Source organism: Hypomesus transpacificus, chromosome 4, assembly GCF_021917145.1.
Source record: "Hypomesus transpacificus isolate Combined female chromosome 4, fHypTra1, whole genome shotgun sequence".
Classification (NCBI taxonomy): Eukaryota; Metazoa; Chordata; class Actinopteri; order Osmeriformes; family Osmeridae; genus Hypomesus; species Hypomesus transpacificus.
In genome coordinates, this window is record NC_061063.1 from 4,122,606 (window position 1) to 4,143,306 (window position 20,701).

The window sequence follows — 20,701 nt, forward strand, 5'->3', positions numbered from 1 at the left end:
GGAAGCAAATGACCACGCGTGGTTATATTGCTCAAAGGTTTACCATCAAGACTACACACCGGTCCTGACATCGGATACACATTAAATTACTTTTTAATGAAAACCCACACGAGAGTAATTTTTCATTCGTACTTTCACTTTTCCGCTTTTATCAACTCTTTTCTTCGGTTTTATATGGTCTGTGGATTAACACCATCTCGTCAATTAAGCGTCGAGTAGAGTGTTTCCTCACTCAGGCGTTGGGTGAAGTTTTCAGCACCACAGAAAGAGAACAGCGACCAGAGCAGCGCAATATGGAGCCGTCCACAGCGCCCGTTGCTGATCTAGCCGATCTTTACTCCGTTATCCCGTTTAATGTCACCTTTCCGGACGACACAATGAGTTTCGTGCCCAACGGCAACTACACAGAGCAGGCACAGGCTCGGAGCCCCGCCGGTATGATAATAGCCATCTCCATCACGGCTCTCTACTCCGTGATCTGTGTGGTGGGACTTCTGGGCAACATCCTTGTTATGTACGGGGTGGTGAGGTAAGCGCTTTTTACATGCACTTCAGTCTATTCAATTTAAGATATTTTGTGTGCAAAATTAAGGACTTGCATGCCTATGGAAATAAATGGTAAAAAAGTAGTAAGAGATAAGAGAAAGAACACTGATTAGAACTAACCCAGTAGCACAGTGGTAACACAGCAGTATTAGTGTACATCACACAGTTCTCTGTCATTAGTAACATGCAGTACACAATTCTGTCCAAATAATCTTGGAGCAGTGGTTGGACATGCGTGGAAAAAAATATAAATGTAACACAGTCTGCTCTTGTGCTTCATGCCAATATACTTTATATCCCACAGTTAAAGGTTGAAAGTAAAGTCCATCAATTTCAAAAATAAATAAATAAATCAAATCAAAAGGACTTTTGACACATATTAGATTCATAAATAATCAGGTACTCTTAGATCAATAAATGGATCAACAAAAAGATCCATAAACTCTGTAGCACATGAGGTACAGTTGGAGGGGGGGGGGGTCAATCATTCAATTGAACTCTTTGGTTGCAGAATCAGCTGAAAATGTATGTTTTATCTGCTGTAGGGTTCTGGTGTGTTTGTGCTTCTTTTCCATTGACATGGCAATGAGGTTCACATGACAAGAAAGCTACCCCTCATTTTTAAGCCCTGTGAACAAAATCTAAACTTGGTTGTCATGACAATGGGCATTAGCGGTATCTCCGTAAAGGTGATTGCTTGCCTTGTTTCCCCGTTCCTAACCAGCAGGCTATAGGCGCAATCACTTATGCTGTGTGTGCTTCCTCAATCTAACATTAATTACTTGGCTCCTGAAATAATGCAAGAGTAATTCAACATAATTCACTTTTAGCTATCACTAACTGCACTAAAGGGATTTCCGGTGATTTGTGGTGTGGTCCACGGCTATATGTTTTCATTTAACAGGTCAGTAATCTATATACTTTTAAATAAATCTTCCAGTAAGACACAAAATGCATCCTCTACCGGCATCTGTGGGTTACAGAGAGAGAGTCATGTCTATCAGAATGGGAACACAAGTCATCTTCGGCAAGTGGTAATTTACTTAACAGGCCACACAGGTCAACAAATTCACAAGCGTGCACAGTGTTCCCAGTCCTGAGGGGACTCAGGGGAGAAGAGGCCTTTTGGAGGAAGCTGAGGGGGGAGAAGCTCCCACGTCTAAGGCTGAGCATGATCCAGTCTACCACAGAGCCCTCGACTCCACAGGCAGCAAAGCCCTCTTTAGTCTCTGCCCTGAGAGATTGTACAAGTGCCCCAGGTTTATTAATCCACACACCCAGGGTACTTATGCACCCTAGTGTGCTGTGTGTTGGAGAGGCCAGGACTTGACTGATATCAGTTAGTTGTTTTTTATGTGGAATCATGACCTCATGAGGGACCTCTGTTGTCTGCCTGGCTTCTCCAGCAGTAATTCATTGTTGCTCCTCTGAGGGTAAATGTTTACCATTGAGAACCGTCCGTATATATATTAATGTCATAAATGAATACATACAGACGTCTACACACGCATACACAGTTCACATTTGTGTGTGTGTGTGTGTGTGTGTGCATGGCTGTGTTCAGCCCACGGTCTTGCAGAGAATACAATGCACGATTGTGGCTTGTGTACATTCTCAAGGCATGCATTTAATTGTGAAAGGGCCAAAGACGAAATACAAACAGCAGAGGTCAACACCTGGTCGATTAGAGCAGTGTGTTTGAACACGAACATTGTTAATGATTATAGGACAACGGTATCAGGAGGCATCAATCACTGTGAATGACTGCCCTTTTGATCCATGCATTTACAAATTGGGCTGTGGAGGTCAGTGAGAGAACCGGACACACTTTCCAGGAACGATGGCGGGTTCCTTTTTCACGTATCAACTCCTCCTCAGTATGGTGACGCAGGACGTGGTGACACAGGACAAGCACAGGTGAGATGAGGATGAGTGGGACGGAGGGATGAAGCAGCCAGCAGCCAGCAGGGAGCCTGCCCTTACTGCCTCCCACCTCAGTCCTCTTCCTCATTGGGCCTCGTCTGAAAGACCCCAAGTGTTCCACAACGCAGGAAGATGTGGATGTAGGCAGTGCGTAGGTTGCGTGCCATGTGGCAATGTCTACGGTGCAGCCGGAGGCCAGTCGGTGGGCTCGCGTGAACGTGTTAAGAGGCGACGGCGTCTGCAGGATTTCTACGTGCGCAGCCATCACACGCGGTTAGACACGTCTTGTTGTGACTTGCTGCTTTGTGCTGTACCATGAGGGAGGGTGCCAGGCTGGCCGCAACCACCTTTCCTCAACACGTCTGCACCGACAGAGTGCCCAGCGTGGCTGGTGGTGTGTGCAGTGCAGTGCACACACACAAACACACACACACCAGCCTGCCAGGACCTGCTGTGTTCTCAGGTCCTCAGTGCCACAATGCGTGGGCCACGGTATCACAGGGATAGAGGAGGCAATGCATGTACACGCTCACAGACACATGTAGTGAACACACACACTCAACACACGCTACCCACCTAAACACCAACAGAATATTTCTAACACCTTTGGTTGTCTGCAGTGTGGGCAGTGTTGTAAGATGTGCAATATCTTCTCAATGTTCTGGATCACGCATAAGAAAAGAACAAAATGATTTCATCTGTGTCAAATGTATTTAAATAATTCTACTCATTCTAAACGGAATGATTTTAAACATAAACAATATCAGTGTTTGGATTATATATCACTTACAAAATGTAAAACAGTGCCAAAAAAATTTCTCCAGTGAATATGTGGGTGATGGTGGTCAGTGCTTGGACAGGAAGCCCAGTGGGGAGTGTGTGAGGGGGCTGATCCAAGTCAGTACCAGTCAGGGGGAGCCAATGTCTCTTCCGCACGCACAGTAGAGTAGAGTAGATGCATTTAACAATGGATATTTATAATATCTACTGTATATGTTTCTTTACATCTCCTGCTGACAATTGACTGTGCTGCTCAATCACATTTAGGTGCAAACTTCACCTCTCACTTAATGGAGACATAATGGAGAGTCTAAACTTCCTGCTCCTCCACTGTCCTTTGATGCAGTTCAAGTACTACTAAGTTTGCCTTCTGATTTAGAAACAATTACCATTTGCATTTGAATATCATTCTCTTTCATATGCAATGTCACCAACAGCATTACAGATGCCCGTTAATGGCCATCAAGAAGTTGCGAAAGAAATACCTGACAAAAAGAATTTGAGATCAAAAAGAAGAAACCTTTGGAAGAGCCAATGAGGATCCTCCCTTAAGGAGACAAGTGTAGCAGTTAAAGTAGTAGTAAGGTACTTTATTGATCCCAAAGGAAAGATTGTGAGTCCACAGAGTTTTAATATAAGTGAGATTACCTCTGTATCAGTCCAAGTATATCAATGCCCTAACATGACAGGATAGCAATGCATAAAAAAACAAAACAAGTGAAATCCAATTACTTGAACCCATAATCCCACTAATCTTCCTAGAAGCTGCTACATTTTGACCTGACGTGACAGGCATTTCAAACAGTGTCCATGACATAAGAGGGCAGACAGACAGCTGTCACACCCTCTTTGCAGGATGTGGAGTATGATTTGCGTGACACGTTATGTCATGTGGGCAAAGGAAAACGCCAGACTAAAGTCTAGATGCAGATGCAAAACCAAAATCACTTTACAATGGCACGCCCTGGTAACGACAACACATGCACATTGTTCATGAAAGAATGTCTTCTCATTTGTTTTGTGTCAGTATGGTTCCTGTGTGATTTAGATTCTGTTTCATAGCTGAGAGGAACTAGCATCACACATTTAATGAGACATTGTCATTTTCTCCATTTATCTTTTTGAGACAGTAGCCAAGGAATAAGAAAAAAACACATTGGCAAATGATATTCATGAGTGCTGCTTCTACGTTTTTGACTCTGTCTCGACACACTCAGAGCCTCATTGTCTACACAATAAGACAAATAAATTCATAAAAAGAAAGTGAATATATACTTCACTTCAATGTCCAGGAGCCTAAAAAGAAAACTGGCTCTCTGGTGTACTGTACGTTTAGATTAGTGCTCTAATTGCAACAGGGTACTGATTTGTGAGAACCCCTCTCCCAGCTACAGACATGATTAACAACCCTCCCAGGACTCCGCAAGCCCACAGCTCAGGGCCACACTCACATGAGCCATCACATTAGCAATCATTAAGGAGGAGGAGAACTGCACAGTCAGAAAGATCTGACATGCTCATGGGAGCTTTGGACAAACCAACAGGCCCATCCATCTATGGCCTTTGACAACCAAGCTAGCATATCCATTTCTCACAGCCTTGCTCTACTAAGAACACAGCCAGCTTCACAGGTTAGAATTCAGCTCTGCTAGTCCTTACATTGATGTGATGTTGCTGTGTCTATGAGTAAATTGTGCAAGGACTGTTCCTGAAAGAAATAAAAACCCTGTTAGAGACCCCCAAAAATTAAAAGGTGTATGTTTAGGTCAACACTTTACTATGTAGTGACATATGAACTGCTATGTGGTTTTACTTCATTACGGTTTAGCGGTACAAGTTGTATGGGAAGTTTATGAGGAGGTTGGGCTTTCCATGGTAGATGTTAACATTGATGTTGTTTTGGTGACACAACCTTCAACTGCCCCTTTAAGGCATCCATTACACCCCTCCCCCATACTGTGCCTTCTGACATATTTGTAAAAGCCTATACCACTAACCCTTTATGCCATTTACTGACATAGTCATTTCTATACAGTAGCTACAATGTTTTTGTAGGTATTGCTACAGGATGTGATTACATTGTAGTTGATGTGAGCTTAATTTAAAGTGTTGTCAACTGTAGTTGCATATTATTAATATAGCATGTTTTCAACTTAAAAACAGAACTACCCGTACTGCAAAACAGCAACAAAGTGAGTCATACTTCCAGGAACCAATTTGTACCAACTTCATTATTTGATTATTTTTTGTCCTCGTGCCTTTCAGCTCGAATGGCTTGTATGGTGAAGGCAGAACTTAATGGACGGTGTCATTCAGAGTAGTAATAACACAACCCTTTATCACTGTGATATCATTCGACAGCTCTGTAAGCAACATTTTAAAAACTGTACACTTTGCACTCTAATGTCAACACAACAATGTTAATTATTACACATCTAATGTTATCAGGCAATGGTTCTAAAAACCGCAGTTGTTTGTGTGAGTGAAAGGACTCAAGATAACGCAAACCACTGTTTATACAACGCTGACAGAATAATGATACTTTAAACACTGTCTGTGCACATATTAAAAAGGATCCCCATGATTGGGAGGCACATCATCTTCAATGACTCATTACAGTAAGAATGACCAGTTTAAATGTTCTACATATGTCGAACATACAATCAAGGGCAATTAAAACATAATCTCTTGGAAAAGAAAGCTCCTGAAGGTCTTGTCTGCGTTGGAGCTTTCACGTTCATACCAAACTGACAATTCCACATACCACTGCTCTCATCACTGCTAACACAAATCTGTAGCTCAACACATTTCTTTTCATATCTAACTAGATACACTAAGATGAAGACCGCCACCAACATCTACATCTTCAACCTGGCTCTGGCAGATGCTCTGGCCACGAGCACGCTGCCCTTCCAGAGCGCCAAGTACCTGATGAACACCTGGCCTTTCGGGGAGCTCCTGTGCAAGGTGGTCATCGCCATCGACTACTACAACATGTTCACCAGCATCTTCACCCTGACCATGATGAGCGTGGACCGCTACATCGCCGTGTGCCACCCCGTGCGTGCCCTGGAGTTCCGCACGCCTGCCAAGGCCAAGATGATCAACGTGCTGATCTGGGTCTTGTCCTCGGCCATCGGTGTGCCTATCATGGTCATGGCTGTGATCAAGGAGTCAGACAGTGGTGAGGAGGTTATTTGAATGAAATTGGTTGCTCTTATTGTAGTATTGCTCTCAGACCATGGTAAATTATGATTATTAATGATACTTTTCAACATCCTAAGAGACCTAAGTTTATTACCAAAAGTATTCACATAGCTATCCAAATACTTGAATTCAGGTGCACAAAGCAAGGGCCATAAAGACATGGATGAGTGGGTTTGGTGTGGAAGAACTTGACTGGCCTGAACAGAGTCTGACCTCAACCCGATAGAACACCTTTGGGATGCATTAGAGCGGAGACTGCCAGCCAGGCCTTTTCGTCCAACATCTGTCTGACCTCACACATGAAGACTGGTCAAACATTCCCATAAACACACTCCTAAACCTTGTGGAAAGCCTTCCTAGAAGACTTGAAGCTGTTATAGCTGCAAAGGGTGGGAGGACATTATATTAAATCCTATAGTTTAAGAATGGGATGTCACGTTCATTTGCGTGTGAAGGCAGACGAGCGAATACTTTTGGCAATATAGTGTATATACAACCAAAACCAATTTAACAAAGTAATCTGGCAATCACATTACCTCTCCTCCTCCTCTCCTCCCCCCTCCAGGTAAAACTATGTGTATGCTGAAGTTCCCTGACCCTGACTGGTACTGGGATGGGGTAACCAAGATCTGTGTGTTCCTCTTTGCCTTTGTGGTGCCCGTCCTGGTGATCACCATCTGCTACGGCCTGATGATCCTGCGGCTGAAGAGCGTGCGTCTGCTCTCCGGCTCCAAGGAGAAAGATCGCAACATGCGCCGCATCACCCGCATGGTCCTGGTGGTGGTGGCGGCCTTCATCGTCTGCTGGACGCCCATCCACATCTTCATCATCGTCAAGACCTTGGTGGACATCAACACCAGGAACCCGTTGGTGGTGGCCAGCTGGCACCTGTGCATCGCCCTGGGCTACATCAACAGCAGCCTCAACCCCGTCCTCTATGCCTTCCTGGATGAGAACTTCAAGAGGTGCTTCAGGGATTTCTGCCTGCCCTGCCGGACCCAGGTGAACCAGAACAACCTGTCTACAGCTCGGAACGCCACCCAGGAGCCTGTCTCTGTCTGCGTGCCCTCGGGGGTGGGGAAGAAGCCGGTATGACTAGGCATGGACCGGATCCCTCGTGGTTCACGATCTAGAAGGATCCAGCAAGAGCTACATTCAGAGGTCACGCAAATCTCTACCACTGAGTTCTAAGAGGCCTTGAAGGATCGGTTCACATCATCCAGTCTGCACATTTAGACTCAAAACCACCATTGAAGTTTGCAAGAACAGGCAATCAAAGATGTCATTGATTGCTTTTCCAAAAGGTCACCTTGGGGGCGGTTCTAGAGATTATCTACAGTAAGAGGAAGATTTGTCTTTTAGGCAAAATGAGGACATGGGCACTGGTCCGAAGGAACCAATAGTTGAACATGTTATTAACCGCCATGTTCCCAATGTTCTCATGGGTCATGCCAACCACGACAGTTAGAATTAGGTGTCAGTTCTAAAAGGAAGATGACAGGGTAGATACAAATATACAGTAATTCAGTTTTAGATGAAATGTACATGTCAAATGTGTACAATATAGAAGGTTACGATTGTGTAGACCTTTTAGAGATAGAGGGAGAGTTTGAGTAAATGTGTTAGAACAAGTTAAGTGTGAGATGGCTGTTTGCATCTTGTAAATTATACAGTGTCGTGACTTTAAATCATTTTCTGAAATCACTCAGACATTCATTTTAAGTTATTCACTCACCCATGGCCAGTCAGAAAAGACAGACAACAGAATGTGTGAAACTACTGCATTCACCCGTCTAATATGAGGTCTAAGCACTGTGACAGAGCGCACCCCTCATAAGCCTTGACAAACACACTCAAATGGAACAAATAAGCACAGCAGTACAGGAAAGGCCAGTTTCTGAGGCCTTTGTTTCCATGGGAATGGAGGTTGAAGCTCTTGAACTCCTATAAACTCACAATGCCGAGAATCTCCAAAGACACAATCATGCGACACGAGACGCAATCAACACATTGGTTTTTCCTATCAGAGAAATGTTTTTGGTAGGCTTATTTACTATAAGAGTTTTAACTTTTCACCTCTTCATCCTCCTCAGAGCAGAGGCATAACACCCACATTTAAAAGAGAACAAACCGACAAGACAAAACAACTTGTCAGCTATGTGATGAATTGAAGACTCCCTTGAAGAGCGAGGAACCATGGTGTGAAGGCACGCAACCTTGGAGGAAGTGGAGTATTCAAGTTACATTTCCGAATTTGCAATGAATGAAAAAACACAGCTTGATTACTTACGCAAAAGGAAAACTTTTGTAATGTAAGATCTTAGACTTTGGTGAAACGTTATCCAGTATATTAACCTCTCTGTGCTTGTGCCAAATTCAAGATGGTGTTGAATCTTGTATGCCCACTAATTGCTTAAAATAAACGTCCTTCTTTTTCTGGGGTGGTTGAAGCTTGAGTGGTATCTCTGAGCAGAATACAAAACCTTAATACAGTGACAATGGATGTTGACTCTGGGACACACAGCACAACTTAATGTTATGAACTGTATGAATGCATTGTTCTCTGTCCAATGTTAAATCGAACAGCAGCAGCAGAATATTCACTGTGGGCAGAAAAATATCCAACTAAGGGACTGTGTCTGCTGAATCAGTACAGTGTTTTATCAGCTTCTAAAGATTAACCAAGAGTGAAAGATTCTGAGGACTCTTTTGTCCCTCTAATATGTAAATGCTTTTCTACTTCGCAATGCTGTAATTATTTCCCATACATATTTTGTCTGTACTCAAATGTGGACATGTTTACTGCAACTTACATACAGTATTAAATATAGAGTAAAAAGAAAAATGTAACAATGAGTCGCAGTGTATTCTACTACTTTATCTCAAGTTTTATCTATGTGTATTGTTCAGATTTGATCATACAGTAATGTAATGTAACATAATGTTAGCGATTTGTTCAAATAACCTCAAACAATTTTCTAGACATTCTCATAAACATTTGGCTTGATCTCCAGCAACAGATTTCTTCAATTTCATCACACAGACGCTTAATGCTTTTCTTGTTTTAACGACTCCTGTATTGGGACATTGGCTCAAAAAAAAACTACTGTCTCTAGCAAGGTTTGTAGAATTCTCAATGCTTGGTAGATTTACATTTTCTAATTTTCAAGAAGTGTGACTCGAGATTGAGATATAGTATTCAATGGCAACTGTTAATGAATCATTTTACTAGAAATGTACTTAGAGATTTAAAGACTGGCTTACCTTATCACATGCAAGGTGATTACTTTACCTCTTTGAACAGAGTTACAGTAGGATTTTTTTATAACTTATTATTATAAATATTTCTACGGGGATAACTAAAAGGCGTGGTCCTCTGGCCATACTGTACTTGCCATCTCAATATTAGATCAGCATACCTTTTTTGACTCAAAATTGTGTGTTTTGAACTAATGTGTATTAGTTCACTGTTATCACTGTTTTTTCATGCTTTAATATTTTAGTACAAGCAAAACTGTGAATATGTTGATGTGCAAAAAAAGAGTCAAAAAAACTTGAAATGTTTTGTAAGATATAGTCAGCTTGCTTAAATACTTAAGTATGCGCTAAAAGCTTAAATCTGCGCTGTTGACACTTGAAGCCCTTATTGCCATGTTCAAGTAGTAATTTAACTTAATATTGTCCGCCATACTGAAAAGTATCTCAGAGTCAAAAGCCTGTTAAAATGTTTCAACTAACCTTTGAACATAAAATACATTGTGAAGAACAACAATAAATAATATACAAAAAAATAACATGGTGGTGAATCTATTTTGGATTCCTATACTGTGGGTTATATGGTTAGTATAGGATATTATGTGTATTATAGGTTTAGTATACTCTATTGTTTATTATTTTGTATATTTTGAAGGTCTATTATGTTACATGTTAACTTGTCATAGGTGTAAATTTGTTCTGAGTACTTATATGTCATGTTATGCCAGGTTGCTTTGCATTGTCTTGTCCTGAGAATTTCAGTGCCCAGTCTGACCCTGTGTTCGTCTGTGCATCTGACAATAAAAGACTTGAACTTGAACTATGGAAAAACGTGAATGAAAATAAACACTACAGTAACTGTTGGTGGTTTCCTGGTCCTGGTAGACTGAGTTGCTGAGCTACCAACACTTTGTCATGCACAGGCATTATTGCTCCTTTAATTATTAAATTACTCACTTTCCGTGACACAAATACATTTTAAATGTCCAAAGTCTATTATAAAATGCAGTCATGAAATCAAATAGCAACTGTATTTCCAAAAGCCTCCAATCTGGGAAAGCCAGAGATGGCTGCAAGCTTGCCTAGATTCTGCTCAGAGCCGCTATCAGTAAATGAAACTTTCAGCCCTGCCTCTCCTGCAGATTCACACAGCAGCATCAATTGCCATCACCATGGAGACCGGCACAACAAACCATCGCGCCCAGAAAAGGGAGTGAAGTGTTTCTTTTTAATTAAGGAGGTTCGCCTCCCAGTAGCTACTTCCTAATTATCTAGATGGCAATAAAGGAGACAATGGAGAAGAAATGCATGTTTGATGCAACCAAAAAGGAACACAGGCCACGTAACTATATAGCATGGCTAGAGCATAGAATGAGGTCTTCTGCGTTTAGGGACAACAGTGAATGCCCGAAAAGCAAATCCTCATGATACTAATAATGCAAAGCTGTTATTGGTTTTCTATATACATTGGTTTCCAAAAAAATTTAACCTCAAAAAGGTTAACTAAGTGTGTGACATAATACACAGTCCCACTTAGACAGGATCATTAGCCATGTTTACAGAAAGGCATTTCATTCTTGATATGTGAGCCTTTTTGATGCTGAGTCATACATTGCCTTTGTAGAATAGAACATGTAATCATGTGACCAGAGTAATGAAATATGAATGTGACTTTCATCCTATTTTAAGTTTATAAAGGGAAAAGTCGAGAGAGAGCATGGAAAGTGTGGATTGTGGAGTTAAACCAAATTCGATGGGTGAAAGAAATACAAGACAAAGGATGAAGGAGAATGATTTAAAAAAATGCACGTGAAAAATATATTGAACACAAAAGGAACAGAGAGTGGCATGCACATCCCTTCACCACGCCAGAAGAATACCTGTTGAAATTCAGCCACTGATTTTGCAATCTTTACTTCTATATGATGGATCCCCAAAACATGCATAGTCAATTATAACTGAATGAGTTTCAAATAGAACGGAACAGCTTTTCAAAAAAATATACAAAATCGAACTTTTGGCCTTACAGTTCATGTTGTGATAGCGTGAAAGCCTGCATGCCTAACGGTTGGTGTTGAACATTGTGGGATAGGAGTTTTTCATCTCGTGTGTCTTGTGCACGTAACACCATGGGTTCCTGTTCCACACTCCCTGTGTTGCTCTCAACAAAAGTGACTAATTGAATACATCTAAATGTTAATGTGATGGTCTGAGAGAAATGAGGGGAATCCTATTGCTTGAGGACTTTGTCAGATAGGGTAAGTATGTCCCAGTTGAAGAGTTACAAAACAACAACCGTTGGGGAACAGATATAACACTTCAGATATTCAACAAACCAAAAAAACTGTTATAACCACAAAGGTCAGTGTTGGTTTTTAATATCTCCTTCTGTCCAAGGAGAGGTATTATGTGAGAAAGACATCCTTGGAATATGATGACTCAGCCCGTACTGTTGGGATATGTGACAGGGGGTGAACACAAAAAGTCACAATACATTATGCTATCAGTCTGTCCAGTCATTTACGATCAATCACAGTCTGCCCTTTTATTTAAATGATTATTCAAATGACTTCACAGTTACCTCAATTAAGTAATGCTGAATGTTTATCATAGGTGCCAGCGTGAGGCTGTCAACCGTGTTTAGTGAAGAAACAACATTTTCCCTCAAATCTCACATTTGTCAACAAGCTGACATACTCCATTAAGCAGGAAGCTACGCTCTCATGGTTGTCAGTCCCGTCGAACCCTTCTCCATGCTACTGCATCTGAATTGTAAAATGGTGAATTATAAATGCTTCAAGGTTTACCTTTCTCACACATTTCACCCTGAATAATACAATTTGATCAAACATTTACGAGGACGTGACAAGGCTTTGACAAGGGCAAGTGACGTCACTCCTTGGTTATTCCATAATGGGATACTTAACTAAATACGATTTTGAGAGTAACCCTCTATAACATTGTTTATCATGCAAGGGATGAGACATTGGATGACAGCATTCATCCCCTGGTGTTCTGATTGGTGAACTGGTCACTAAATTGGTCTAAAGAGCCGGAGGTAACAGTAAAGAAGTGATGAAAGGGCCATGCAAGAAGACTTTGGTTGGTTGCCCGTTACTGTAAATACGAATATTGCCTGGTGACATAAATGTAAAATGCAAAATTTTAAAAAGAATTGCCTATCTCAATTTCAATGCTACACATTTCAGTTTGAGGCTTGTTTATCAGGGTCAGACAGTTGGTGGTTGTGTTGTACCCTGCATGGGGCCGCCAGCACTGTGGAGGACTGTGGTGGTAGTTCTGAGTAGCCCACCGGGTATGCAGGGAGGAAGAATGCCTCCCTGCTTGCTTCTCTGCTCGCCTTCCAACAGCCGTGTGGGGCAGAGCAACATTTGATTTGCAGCCTCCTGTCTGTGTTCCTTCATACTTGCAATAAACCGAAATCCAGCAGGGCACAACTTGCATAGTTGGCCAAGTGGTTAGGGTTACACCAGAGACACTGAGCGAGGATTTTGATTGGAAAGGGAACTCCTCAACTTCTCCTCAACACCCGTTTCCAGATAACTGAATGGCAAAGTCAAACAGCTGGATTTCTGCTGAGGTTGAATGATTGAGACAAGTACACAAACAAACAAGAATGAACAGAGTCTACGGTAAACAAGATCTTCCCCAGGCAATTTCCGCTTTCTCCTTCTTATTCAAAGGAAACAGTTAAAAACGAACATGCTGTAGATTGAAAACATCAAATACCTGTTTTATGTTTATGGTTAACTTGCTACAGTACAGTATGTACACAGGTTACAACCATTCAACTTTTAGGGGGTGGGGGGCTGACAGATGTTACACTGCCAGCCAATCACAGAACTGTGCGGATGATACGGTATGACGTTGGTGGACAAAAGAGCTTGATATTCTTTTGAGTGACATCCAAAAAAGTACCCTCCCATGGAGAATGTTAAGATCTGCATGCAGACTTGTTGTGTGAAAACAGCAGCTTCTCCTTACCTTTATGCATAGCACTCCTCCAAGGGCATGCTTTCAACACCTGACTGCTGTCTGTCTGAGCAGGCCATCTGTCACATCCCTGGTTTTGAATCTGCTTGAATCTAAGACACAAAGCAATGTGAAAGTTACAAATTGATGGTTCACAATTCTGTGGTCCCGTCATCTCACGGTTCAAAGAACCAATCTCATTATGGTTGTGCTATCAGTCCCTCACACATATATCGAACTACATTACACAAACTCAACATTCATCATGACTGAATGTGGGAGACGAAAACATTGAAAAGGGGACAAACAAGGGCGTTTGGAGGCAAGCCAGTCTTTGTCTGGAATGGAAAGAAGCCCACACGCGGTGCGACATTGACATGGCACTGATGGAAGAGGGACATCTTCAAAGCTGAATTTACATCAGTGAGGCGAGGATAGGAAGAAGAAAAAAGGGCAAACCAGATGGAGTAGCAGTAACATTCAGATCTGCCCTCTCTCATTCATGGGCCATGGGCCCATCAGAAACCCTTCATTAACCACCATCCATTAGTGGCCAGAGATCCATCAGATCCAGCTGTCATCACAAACTACTAGACAAAATACTAGACAGGCCCAAGAGACACTTGCGTTTTTAACAAGCTAATTGTATTTTTTGTCCCTGGTGACACGTAAAATAAGAATAACCATCTGGTCATGCTGGTTAAACCATCTCACGCCATGTAAATGTCAATGAACAGAATATTTTTTACACACATACATACATTTACATGTATTCATTTAGCAGACACTTTTATCCAAAGCGACTTCCAAGAGAGAGCTTTACAAAAGTGCATAGGTCACTGATCACAACAATGAGATAGCCCCAAGCATTGCGGGTGGCCAAACATGAAGCATGCATTGTGAAAAACCAAATAAGTGCCAAAGGCAAGAACCTTAAAAGTGTTTAGTTAAACAAGTTACAATTAAAAAACATGAACCTCAAAAGTGCAAGAGTGTACCTGTAGAAAGCAAGCAACAATAATATGGTTCACAGCGAGTACAATCATTTAAAATCAGTTACAACTAACCAACAAAAGCAACAAGTCTCTCAATAAGAGTCATTGTGATCCTGGAGGAAAACCAACATCAGGTCCAGCAAATCATTCCTAAGTACCTTTGTCCTCCCGGAACAAGTGTGTCTTGAGCCTTTTCTTGAAGGTGGGGAGAGTGTCTCTGATGGGGGTGGGGAGTTGATTTCACCATTGGGGGGCCAGACAGGAGAAGAGCTTGTGTTGGGACCGAGCGTTCTTGAGTGGTGGGACCACCAGAAGGTTGTCAGAAGAAGACCGTAGGTGGCGGGTGGGGGTGTAAGGCTGTTGGAGAGACTTGATATGGCTGGGTGCAGTTCCGTGAGAAGTTCTGTTTTGGCGAAGTTCAACTGGAAGTGGTGCTTTGTCATCCAGGCGGAGATGTCTTTGAGGCAGGCCTCGATCCTCGTTAAGATCCCCGGGGGAACGACAGGTACAGCTGTGTGTCGTCAGCGTAACAGTGGTAGGAGAAGCCATAGGAGTTGATGATTGGTCCAAGTGAGGTGGTGTACAGGGAGAAGAGGAGGGGTCCAAGGACGGAGCCCTGTGGGACACCAGTGGAGAGCTGGCGGGGGGTCGACACTTTGCCTCCCTAGGAGACCTGGTAGGAACTCTCCGACAGGTAGGCTGAGATCCACTGAAGTACAGTTCCAGTGATGCCCATCTCAGAAAGTCTGGCGAGCAGGATCTGATGGTTAACCGTATCAAATGCTGCAGAAAGGTCCAGCAGAATACATACATACATGCATACATACATATAACACTTATTTTACTTATTTACTTATTTACACACACACATTAATCACTATCAATCACCAACTGTTACTGTTCTTTTGATTTATATTTAATTTACATGATTTACTCCACATGTAAACCGCTTCATACTTATAAACCAAGCTCTAAATTATGCTTCCTCTTTGGTAAAGTATATAAACTATAGTTGACTGAGGCCTGTAGTAGATTAAGCTGAACTGGGAACGATTTCACTTGAATTATCATGTATCCCACAGTCATGATCTAAATTTGGCCTAACTGTTGTTAATACAATCACATACTGCAGTACTGCCAAAAGGAACAGGGAACAGAGAGCACTACAGGTTTTCTAATCTCAGTAGGGTAGATTGCCTGCCTCCTCCCCACAAACTACACTTGTTGTTGTTTTTTGCTCATTGGTATTTTCAGCACTATTATTAGCCATGATGAACGCACTAACAACCCAGCATTGATAAACGCTGGTGTACTTCAAAGCGCTCTACCTGAAAGCCCTTCATTCTTTGACATCATATTAGCATTAGTGCGTCAAAGCTACAGATTACTCTACCCTCACTGCCCTACTGTACCACAGACACCAGAGCTAATGGTCTCCTTCAAAGACATTGCCATTTGCAGTACAACCCATTATTGAGTTCAGACATTTATTTTATTATGTCTCTTAATATAAAATTCTCCCCAGAAAAACTTCTGTCTACAGTACGCCCGCCCACTCAAATCAATAAGGATCTTTCTACTCCTGCGGTAGGGCCATTAAGTGTACCTTGAAACCATTAGGATCAGCAGCTAAGAAAGAAATATTTGCCACAATAGGAACCAGTGGCCTGGGAGGACACCTGTGAAATCAGAAGAAGCAGCAATCTAGGGGGCAGATTCTGACACTGTAGAAACTAGCAGCTAATCAGCCTCCCAGGATCCTCAGACTCCTTGAGTGCTTGATAACTGTGGAAACTGAGCTTAATGCTGGTCTACATTCCTTGTCAAACTGGGCTGTGGTGAGTGTTCTGCAGCTGGAGATACACAGTGTGTGTCTCATGGACAGCTTAATGTGAACCCCACAGGCATTTCGTTCTTAATGCCATGATAACATGTCAGATTTCTCGCTTGGCTGTTAATTCCTGGCAAAGACCCGTCAAGCTATCTGTGTGATAAGATCAACATTGAAAACATTGAGTAAAAAAAAAAGTGGTCCGGCATTCATGACGAGCATGGTGTCATGCAGAGCAAGGCAGTGGAGGCAATCAATACCCGGTCAGTTTGGCCCAGCTTGTGCCCAGGTATCGCTGTGAGGAGACAAACTGGAGCAGCAGGAATCCATCTCCTGCAGCTTCACAACAGCCTGTCACCGATATCGGCTGCTCCTCCTCTCAGCACCTTCGCCTACTTCAGATAGACTGATGTCCTAGAATTGTGAACCCCATTTATTGCTACTGTATGTGCCATGAAGACATAGAGATATTTCCCAAATCACAGCTTTAATTGTTATATTTGTCACCAGATAATGAAATGAGTTTTGCCTTAGATTTACTCTTTGCATGCACTCCACAGCAGAGCATGTTTGTTGTTGCTGTAAAAGGATGTTTCAATCCCTGTTTAGCAAGGGATGAACATTTTACAAGGCAAGTCAATTTTTTGAGTGGTAATTGGAAAATCTGCTAGCCTTTCTCGCTCCCTGCTTGAGTGGAAATAATTGATGATTTTTCTGCCTGCTGCAGTTCAACGTCAAGCGCTTATTGTCCCTATTTTGAACGAGATCTTTGAAGGAGGGCTAAATATATAAAAAAAATGTTTTTGAGAACATTTGAGATCACGTAACTCAAATGATCCACAAAGACGATTTATTTTTCCAGCATAATGCCACTGTTTGGAAACAGATAGGCCCAATGTGGACAACTATCTTATGTTAAACACATGTGACATGACTTCCAAATCTTAAGTCTCAAAGGAATTCATCCAGGAGGGTGAACCTTGACATTCTAGGTGAGGTTTTAAATTGGCGGTTTTAGACTAATTCACTTGAAACAGTCTCGGTCTCAGTAGTCAGTAGTTTTCTCTCAAAATACCCTTTCAATTAAATAATTAGTGGAGAGCTGTCTTATATTTCCAGCAACATTTTCATGATGCTGAAAACCAAATGGACCAACTGGATATTCCTTCATGGACAGGCTATAAAGCAACGCTAGTGTAATACAGAAGTGCTAGCCTTACAATAAAAGAAATTGCAAAGTAATTGCAAAGCAACATTTACTGGTAGCCCAGCATAGCCAAGCACAGCCTCCATGCCTTTTGAAGCAGAGTAGCCTACTTTGAATACATTTGGCAGACATTTCTTTACCTCTAGCAGTACTGCTAGGAGAGGAAAGACTACCCTCTCCATTTCTGCAAGGTACATGATTTTCCGGTACCACATGAAAACCTTTTACTGTGGAGACAGAAAATACGATGTGTGGTTGGTTGTGGTGGATCTCTGAGAAGGGGTTATCAGAGCAATTCCTGTGAGTCAGGTACAGAACACCTTTCCTCCCTGTGTTGTAATGATTAATATTGCAATTGAAACTCTCCAACACTCCAACCATGAGAGACCTTTAAGCCATGGAGGAAGGTAAGGGAGCACTGCAGACTCGTTGGAACATGCCCAGGATCGTACATGAAACCAGGTATGCTGTGGTGCAGACCTACGGTGTGGAAAACCTCTCCTACATTCCGTACACCACTGCCAAATGCATCACAATGCTCTTTGGGAAAAAAGAGGCCCAGCTGAAATCTTTATGGCCACATGGCATTCCTAAATCATGCTCTGGTGCTCGATCTTCTCGGTGAGTTTTGCCCTGATTTATCCCTCGCAAAGCCCCGTGGCCGAGCATTAACGCCTAGCACGTCATTTCTTGCTGAAGCTGGTAAACACAGGTACAACACAAGCAGCACCAATCGCCATTAAACAGTGTGTTCCTGTAGGAGAGGCGGAGAGAGAAATGAAAATGAGAAAGTGAAGAGGGGGGGAGAGATGTTAGAGACTCTCATATTGTAATTACAGTCTCGCATGAGTACCCCAACCAGAGTTTTCCCTTGGGCGAGGAGTGGAGGGGTGCAGGGCTATTTGAGATTCCCAGTTCCCCCCTGATAATTCACTGATGCAGCAACTCTCGCATCAATCTCTCCTTTTCTAAACAGTGACCTCCAGTCTGCTCTGGGCTACTGCTCTGGGAGGCAGTTTGTCTTCATCAAGTGCTTTGCCAGCACTATTAGACTGCCTGCCATTCTACTTAACAGGGCAAGAAACTCTCAACAAGACACACGTAATCTCTCCCTGGATTACCAAATAGTCCCTTTCCTAAGAGGACAGGATAATTATGTGACATATGAATTCCCTTAGAATAAGGACGTGATTTAACGTTGCGGTGACAAAATCAAGAGAATGCTTGGGCGTCACCACAAACAGACTCTGAATACTATTCTTGGTCGTCAGGTACAATGAGCATTTTTCCAGAACAAACTCATAAGCAAGAGTCGTTTCATATGAAGGCAAAATGCAGAAATCCTTCATGGCATGGCAGTTTTCAACAAAAAAAAGAAGTCAGTTCCATGCATTTAAATAAGGATTTTGTTCCACTTCTATTAATACCACTCCACACTTGTGTTGATGAAAAAAGAAAATATGTCCAAATGTATATTGAAATGTGTCCTTTGCCCAGTGTAAAGGGTAGGTCTCATGTGCCCTTTCTAAATTCTGTGTTCATAGCTCAGACTTTGCAACAGTACACAAAACAAGGACAAAAACACCAAATCGGAATAAATCAGCATACAAAAAAGAATAAAATGAAAGGGAGTAACTTCACTTAAATAACAGTTACTTTAATATGCCAAACCTAATTAACTGGTTAAAAGATGAAACACCAGAGAAAAGTGGACACTATTAAATCGTGTCCAGTTCATTAGCATTTCAGTGGCTCTCAAGTGAACAACTGGACCCTGATTTGCTTAGAGGGTTAGGTCAAACCTGACAAATAAATAATCTTCAAAAAAATAAAATAATAGTGCACTTCTGAGGAACAATGACCATAATCAATTCAAGGGTTGGGGTTTAAAATTAGAATTCAAACTAAAAATGGAATCAAGGAACAACAGCGCCCTCGTCTGGCCTTCCACCAGCGGATCAAGTGAAGTATTGACAGCAGAAACATGCCTTCTCATGATCACATTTTCTTTTAATTTGAATGGGAGTTGACCATTTATACAGTAGTAGCTTGCAAGAGAGCTTCATAGATCTCTTTGTAAAAAACAAACGAAAAATAAACAACAAAAGAAACTATACATTTGTAATAAACCCTTTTCTGTACCAATTTCTGCAACATTATTGGGTCATACTGCTTTGAAAAAATAGTTGCATAATACTTTAATTCAATTAAACATTTGTTAGAATTAGACAGTCATGAACATTAAAGAATAAATCTAACCTACATGATGAATCTAGAGTGGAGCGGCGGTGACCGCCCTCCAGTCCACACACAGTGTAGCGCACAACCATAGTGAAGTCGAAATCATATGGTCATTCTCCAGCCGTAGTTGCCAATGCCAACCATCAAAGAATCGTAGTGTAAGCTTGGAATTCTAAAGTCACATTATTATTTTTATTATACAAATGACAGTTTTCATGATTCCCATTTAACAGTAAGGTGCATTAATAAAGATTATTCAGCACACAGAATCTATATATAAATGTATCAACTAAATAAAAATCAACCAGTGAGTTATGGTGCTCCATGCCGTAATAGACAAAGTTTGTTCATAAATGCGGGTTTTATACCAACGTGGTTGAAACAGACACACCCTTTCATGTACCAACCTGGTCTCCCCATACCATTTGACAAACAGTATGAACGTAATATATATTACACTTAAAAATGATATGCACATAAGATTAACCCGTCACATCCAAAATAAGGCTGGTACACCAGTGGGTACCCTTGAACAGACATGCATGTCTATACACACACACAATGTGGTTTATCAGAAGAAAACACTATCAACAATTATCAGTTTGAAGAAAAATTATAATTAGTACCGCCTTTACAAATATAATATGAAGATTTAGGATAATCTCTGTACACTATCTTCCCCATGAGGAGATAAAAACATTTTCACAAACTCTAAAATGAAGT

At 41.7% G+C, this 20,701-nt stretch overlaps 1 protein-coding gene across 1 annotated transcript; it reads left to right on the forward strand.

The window, feature by feature from the left end:
* The first annotated feature begins 293 nt into the window (after positions 1-293).
* On the forward strand, positions 294-7,551 carry oprd1a (opioid receptor, delta 1a). Its single transcript, XM_047019478.1, has 3 exons — positions 294-529; positions 6,078-6,433; positions 7,022-7,551. Exons 1-3 carry the CDS (start codon positions 294-296, stop codon positions 7,549-7,551), a joined length of 1,122 nt encoding a protein of 373 aa, XP_046875434.1.
* Positions 7,552-20,701: the final 13,150 nt, after the last annotated feature.